The sequence below is a fragment of the Dasypus novemcinctus genome, chromosome 5, assembly GCF_030445035.2.
Source record: "Dasypus novemcinctus isolate mDasNov1 chromosome 5, mDasNov1.1.hap2, whole genome shotgun sequence".
Classification (NCBI taxonomy): domain Eukaryota; kingdom Metazoa; phylum Chordata; class Mammalia; order Cingulata; family Dasypodidae; genus Dasypus; species Dasypus novemcinctus.
The window spans coordinates 43,166,483-43,173,991 of NC_080677.1; the positions used below are offsets into that span (position 1 = coordinate 43,166,483).

General features: G+C 39.2%; 1 protein-coding gene across 1 annotated transcript in view; it reads right to left on the minus strand.

The window, feature by feature from the left end:
- Positions 1 to 6,609, minus strand: part of LRRC72 (leucine rich repeat containing 72) — a 56,197-nt gene extending 49,588 nt beyond the window's left edge. The window contains exons 1-2 of the mRNA XM_004467958.4: positions 6,461 to 6,609; positions 190 to 263 (exon numbers count right to left, since the gene is read on the minus strand). Coding sequence (XP_004468015.2) covers positions 190 to 263; positions 6,461 to 6,544 — 158 coding nt within the window. The 5' untranslated portion in view covers positions 6,545 to 6,609. The remainder of the gene's footprint in view (positions 1 to 189; positions 264 to 6,460) is intronic.
- Between the last annotated feature and the right edge of the window lie 900 nt (positions 6,610 to 7,509).

Here is a 7,509-nt window from a genome sequence, read left to right on the forward strand (position 1 = left end):
AACTTCGTTTTTTCCCCATTTCAATATTCTGCCTTTCCAATAGAGATTGTGTAGCCTAACAAGTAGGAAAGTAATTAGAGGGTAATATTTGTCCACCCAGACCAGGAAGGGAAAAACAGAAAAGAACGTTTGAATCCATAAAATATTACAACACAATACCCTTCCATTTCTTACATAAAATACACTTACTTTTGAGAAAGGAACAGCTCCAAGACATCAGCATCCCTCTTGTGGCCACATATCTTTAGCTGATCTTCAACTGCCTGATAACATATAATTAATCTGTCAAACCACATTCCAATGAGCAGAAAATACTGAGGCATTTGCAGTCAATAACAATAACGTCTACAAGAAGATCAAAAGAAAGGTGAATACGGAGGCAACTACTCTAAAATGATAAATTCCTACACTACAATTATATATTATTTATTCATTTTTGTGGTTGAATTTCATTAACCTTAATCCTGGATGCAGATGAGTAAATAATTTCTAATCAGAGAGAAAAAATGTGTATGTGTACACACAATATATACACTCAAAACAAGTTTTCTATTCTCTGTGAGGCAGGGTAATTCATTCTTTAAATAATTATTCTTAAATCTACTTCAAAAATGAAGAATTGGTGTTTGGTAGTTTCCCTTATTTACAGAAGACACCCAGTAGCTGGTTTGGAGATGGAGGAAATAGAACATAATATATGTTATGATAGAAAAATCTTTTATGTGCCAGCATACTGGACCTGGCACCCAATAAAGGTCTCAACAAATGTCTGACAAATGTACAAGTGAGTGAACAAATGCAATTTTCTATAAATAAATGAAAACACAAAGAGTAACATCATTTTTCATGAGTTATTAACAAAATTGCACCATGGGAATTTTTGGTGAAGAAGCAACTTTTATTCCAACCAATTTTATTTTGAAAATACAAATCCAATAAACTATTTTAGTGCTTTGCTTTTTCTTCTTAAGGTCCTTTTCTAAATCACAAAACAATATTTATAGGCCCCATGGCCTATGATGGTATGGAAAAATTAAGGCCCATCTACAATTTGCCATGAAAAGAGTTAAGCTGATAAGACTGAACAAAAAAAAAAGTATAACAATTGCACTTCTGGAATCTGACAAACTTGTAATTACCAGGGTCAAAAGAGTCACAAAATTTCAGTTTGGAGTGGATTTGTTGTGGTTGGTAAGGTTGTATTGTCAGTGAGTACTTTATGAAAGTTTATGATGGTTGTATTATTTAATAGAGGATTTTAAGAAGGGTTAAGATTTAGTCAGATAAACAAATGTCTAAAGAAGCAAAGTAGCTAGATATCCTAGAGATGGAGATCAGCTGCTAATTTATATTTCCAAACTTCCTTTGTTACTCTGTTAAAGCAAGTTGAGTCTAGGTACATGGAGGATTCATAGATTTAGGCTTAGGCATTCCCATGAGGGAATTTTGTTAACCTGATCCCACAGGTTCTATGCTCATGGCAGATGGAGTTCAGTGTCAGTTGGCCCTACTTTGGAGTTTGTGTTTCTGTGTGATGGAGCTGGACTCGGATGTGATCTTTGTCCACAAGCCTCTCCTGTTACTTTTACCAGATCTGTAGTTGGTGCTGGGGTTTAGTGTATACCCAAGGGACCTGAATCTCTGGACTGACCATGTGATAGTCAGGCCCTGAGCCTCAACAGACTTGCAACTCCTATACTCTGGTTTATTGGACTTACCCCACTCAGCTAACATGGAGGTGAAGAAGGTCAACCACCACACCAGGAAGCCAAGAGTGCCTACAACTGAAAGCAGGAGAATTGCATCCAGCATCCATGTGGAATCTAAGCCTCCTCTTGATATAGATGTGGAGTGGACACAACCATTCTAAGGTCCACAGGATGGAGGAATAGAGTATGGATTAGAGTGGACTTATTAATATTCTATTCATGAACTATTGTGATTAGTAATCGAAGAAAATGTGGCATTGGTGTGGAGAAAGTGGCCATGGTGGCTGCTGGGGGTAGGGAGTGGGAGGAAGAGATGTGATGTGGGGGCATTTTCGGGGGTTGGAGTTGTCCTGGGTGGTGCTGCAGGGACAGTTACTGGACATTGTATGTCCTCCCATGGCCCACTGGGTGGACTGTGGGAGAGTGTGGGCTATGGTGTGAACCACTGACCATGTGGTGCAGCGGTGCTCAGAGATGTATTCACCAAGAGCAATGAATGTCTCATGATAATGGAAGAGGTTGTTGTTTTGGGGGGAGGAATGAGGTGGGGGGTGGGGAGTATATGGGGACCTCATATTTTTTTAATGTAACATTAAAAAAATAAATAAAGACCAAAAAAAGACAAACATAAAATAAATGAAAAAAAATTTTGAAAAAGTCCATTGGATTGGATTTAAGCCATCTCATCTGGGCTTTTTAACTTAAGCATCAGTACCTACTACACACAGTCAATCATAAGTGTGCATACTATATGGATGTTAAAAGCTAGCCAAAGGAGAATTAAAGTTTGTAGGTACATATTAAAATTATCAATAAGTTGCTAACTGGATCCAGCCATTTCTAGTGCTCAAAAATACACAGGTATATACACACTAAAAAATATGAATACTATCGCTCCCCTTGGCATACACTGTAATTGTGAAATACTCCCTCACTAACTGGAGAATGGGTTAAGGTTTAACCTCATAATGGCATACTGTACAATAGTTTAAAATATATATTGACATACAAACATATGCAAAATATATTTTTAAGGAAAAAAACTATCAGCAGCATGATATGTGTAACCATAGCAATATATTTTATAAAAATAATACCTATATGTTGAATATATGCTTACACAATGAACACACTCCAAACTGTTAAAGTCCTTACTTGAAATCATGGGGGATTCTTTCACTTTCTATGCAGTACATACTTTATTATGTTTGAATATTTTGTAAGAAACACTTATTAATTTGGTAATACACGTTTAACATATTTTAGCCATAGAATAAATATCTAAGAATTTAAATCACATTTTGAAAAATAAGAGAGCAAGAGGAAAATTGAAAGTATCAGCATAATATGTAAATTGCTGGTGTAATTAATCACTTATTTACACAGCTTTTTATCATAATGTTTCTTTCCAACCAAAAATTTCATATGAATCTGGTAACAAGTATTAATGTCAAAGAGCCAAGAACCATGAAAACATGCCAAGAAGACTCAAGTTTCAGAGAATCCCTGATGGAGCAGTTCCAGTTCCCAATCAACAGAGCTCAGGAGCAGCATATTTCCTTCATCTAAAGAAGCCCAGTAAGCATTCTTTAAGATTAACATTTAAAAAATAATAGGGCCAAACAGATTCATTCAGTCATTTATTGGACCACAAATACCAAGTGCATAGAGCAGACAGGAGTCTGTGATTAGCTGCTTTGGTAACGATAGCAATGAAAATTAAGTAATCTATGAGTAAACCTGTTAGTAGGGGAAGGAAGGCCACATATAATACTATTCAAGAAGATTGGAAGAGTTGAGGGCCATGAGAAAAACATGATAGAGCAAATTCAGAGAAAAATGAAATTACTGTTGGCCTGTGCAATCTGAGAAGATTTCAGAGCAGGACTGACATTTGTGCTGGACCTTGAAGGGCAAGAAGAGACTAGAAACCAGGTGTTGGTATAAGGACTTTTTAGGCAGAAGTGGGGGAAGGAAGTGTGAGGCATGTATAGATGCACAGTCTTTGGCTGCAGTGAAAGACAGATGGAAGGAAATAAAGAGAAATCAACTAAGAAAGGTGGATTGGGGCATATTATTTTTGCTAACTTTGCAAGTTAGGCTCAGAAGCATGTACTAAAACAGTGCCCAAATAAAACTTTTAGAGTCCCTGAGAATTCTAACTTAAAACCATGTATTTTTACATAATCTGTAATTTTAATTTTCATATATATATACACATAGAGTTGATTCACATTATTTATGATAGTTGTGTTCTTTAATGTCACTGTAAACAATGAATTAGCATATTCTGAACCATTGTTCCTTGGGAAATACATTGATAGTTTCCTGAAAGCCTTTGGTTGCAACACTTTCATCAACCAATCAACATTTAAATTGTTTTAAGTATGTTTCTGTTTAAAGATGCCTTATTTAAAACATATTGTTGATTCATTAACATTGAACTCACAACCAACAGCATTTGGTTGTGAACTCATTCTGAAAGAAGCTTATAATAATATAACATTTGAGTTTTCTCTGTAAGGTAGTTCTTTGTCTTCTTGCACTTATGAACACTGGGCAATACTTCAGTGCTATGCTTGGAGGCCATTTTAAACAGCAAAATCACCAACAAATAGCAGAAAAATGTGAAAACATGGTACTAAATATACCATGAAAAGGACATTGGTTTACAGTATAAGACCTGAAACAAGAAGGCAGAGTGTTGCTTTGTTCAACTTTAGCAGAGAACATGTGTATTGGGAAACTCAAATTTTTTTACATCTTCAAAACAAGACCACCTCTGAAAAATGAAGGAAAGAGTCAATAAGCCTGGCTTAGGATAGTGGGAGGAATAAGCAGTGAACAGATATGACATGGGGAGTGTAAAGAGGATTACTGAGAACTGTCAAGTAACTGGAAGCTGAGAGTAAGTGCAGAGGAAATCAGGTAATGATGGTGTGCTGACATGATGATGAAAAGAGTGGCTGAGAGGGAAGATGAATTTAGCTGGGAAATGCTGAATTTGAGGCCCTGATGGAACATGTAGGTCAAGTTATCTTCCAGAAAGCTTCAAGTGTGAAATCGGTGCCCACCAGAGATGACGGGGTAGATATGGAGATTGTGAATCATATCAGCACAGAGGAGAGATGTAGATCCACATAAGATCATTGTCAAGTGTCTGCATTTATAGAGAAGAGGGAAACAAGTTGGATAAGGAGACAGAGGGATGGTTATGAATTTGGTGGAGACAAAAGGAATGTAGTAGGCAAGGGGTATATTCAACAAGGTGGAAATTGAATCCATTGTGTAAAGTGTTGCATAGGGTGTGAAAAATATTAACTCAAAATCATATTGAATTTAAAGGGTAAGTTCAGAAGCCTGTTGAGGTAAAAGTCAGATATCAAATCATTATAGCATGGAGCAAGGCAAATGGATAATATGAGGAAAGTAAAGAATTGGATGTTTTAGCAGTTTGATATTATTGATGAATTCCAAAAGAAATACTGGATTACGTTTGTAAACTGATCTTTTCCTCTGGGCATATTAGATTATATTGGATTCATAGGTTTACTTGATTAAGTAATTATGTAAACCTCTTATGCTAGTAGGGCATTGAGTCCCCACCCTTTGGTGGGTGAGGACTCACAGATAAAAGGCATGGCAAAGGACAGAGTTGGGGGGGTTTTGATGTTGAAGTTTGATGCTGAAACCTTAAGCTGGAGCCCCAGGAAGAGAGGAACCCTAAGCCTGGAAAGAAGCAAGCCCTGGGAAGAGAGGAACCCAGGAAGCCTGAACCCTCCCGGATGTTGCAGCCATCTTGTTCCAACACAGGGAAAACAGACTTTGGTGAGGGCAGTAACTTATGCTTTATGGCCTGGTATCTGTAAGTTCCCACCTCAAATAAATACCCTTTATAAAAACCAACCAATTTCTGGTATTTTGCATCAGCACCCCTTTGGCTGATTAATACAGATGTAGATAAGCAATTCTAGCACAAAAAAGGATAGCAGGTACCCACCCCTACCCCTCAGCATCCAGTGCCTTCGGATCTAGATAAAATAGATGTTTAAAAATTGTGGGAATAAGTTCTAGAAAAATAAAATCTCCATTAAAATGTGTAGAAGAAAGAAAATGTCCTCTTTGATGATTTTCATATTGTAATGATAGATAAATTCCAGTAACTATAAACAATACACACACACATACAAATTAGGACTCAGTGCTGTGAAGCTTCAATTCATGATAGAACTCCTGGTCTTATTTAATCATAGAAGCTCCAAGCCATGTATAAAAGTTCTGCCAATTCTAGGACACCTTGATAGCACCTATGTCATCTTTTGAGGACTTCTGCCTCCATGCACTGCTTTTAGCCATTACCTGAACTGCCCTCAACTCTTTGTATTGTTCATCAAAGAACCTTTTCTTTTCGATGTTACCCTCTGGAGCTTAGGAGAACAACATCTCAGGAATATATATCTGTATCTTGTTAAGCCTTTTGGATATTCCTTATTCAGGACTCTTGTATTTATGGCCTTATTACCTTATCTTCAAATCGCCATTTTTATATGTAGCATATTTTATATGGTAAAAAGTCAATAAAAGTCTATCAGCGTGGAGCAGAGGGCACCCCCAAATCCTCCCCAGGAGGATACCGACCTCGGTTCCTCTTTGGTGCAGATGCAGGGTTTGGCTGGGATCTGCCCCGGGGGCCCCAGAGGCACTCTGGCAGTGGCAGGGAGGTCTCAAGGTGTGGAGGGGGACGCTCTTACCCTGCGACTGCTCTCCAGGGCCGCGCTCGGCACCCTCGTCACATTCGCGTTTCGGAGGCTCGGGGCATTCGGGTTCCGGATCATGGCACAGCAGTGGGCCCGGCCCAGCCCGACCCGCAGCTCGTGTTTCGACTGATACCTGCAATGACCATTGCCCGGTGGACTGAAAGTCGACACCCTCGAGAGGATTTGAAGCCCGGTCCGGACTTCTGTGACGTGCGCGCGGGTGGTGCTGCAGCGCGCCCCGCGCCACACCCGGGACGCCTGTGTTTCATCTGCGCGGGGCCACGTGTGGGCGGACGCGGGAGGGGAGGCTTGCTCGACTCTGCCAGAGACCAAGAGTGGGTCAGAGGGCCCAAACTGCAGTCACCCAGGAATAATAATTTCATTATTTTATTGATTTGAGCTCTGAAAATAGATGCGTCTTTGGCGATCCCTAGCCACAGTGAGGGCGCAGAGGCCTGAGGTGCAGCAGTGCCTTCCTGAGCTGCTTTGGAGTCAGGGGCAAAAGGAAGACAGCAGAATAATTGATCCTGTCTTTATGTAAAGTTTTGACCTTTTGTTCATCGTAGATGTTTCTGAATAAATTTTGCTTTTTAAAAAAATTTGGATTAAGATCTTTATCTTGACGGTTGAGTTTCTGGTGCCCTCTCAACATTTTGATGCCAAAGCAAGTGCCTCAGTCCCCTTACCCTCCACCTGGTCCTGGGGTGGAGGTGGGAATTCAGTAGCTGAGTCTTCTATCTAGAAATTATTCCTCAGGCAGAAAATGGATTAAGTTGAATCACTATTTGACCTGTCTCTCTTCCAAGATTTTTTTTTTTTTAATATCTCCCCTAGATCTATTGGAACCTCTGGCATAGACTAGTTTATATCATTATTTATGAGTCTGGTTCCCCTCTAGCTTGAGAAACCTTGGAAGCAGTATCCTGTTTGTGTTATCTCTACCTTCTGGCTGGGCCAAACACAGTGCACTCAATAAATGCTGATTGAATTGCATGAGTCGGCTTCTCAGCTCCAAATTTTAACTGGAAGTCTGGGAATTAAAT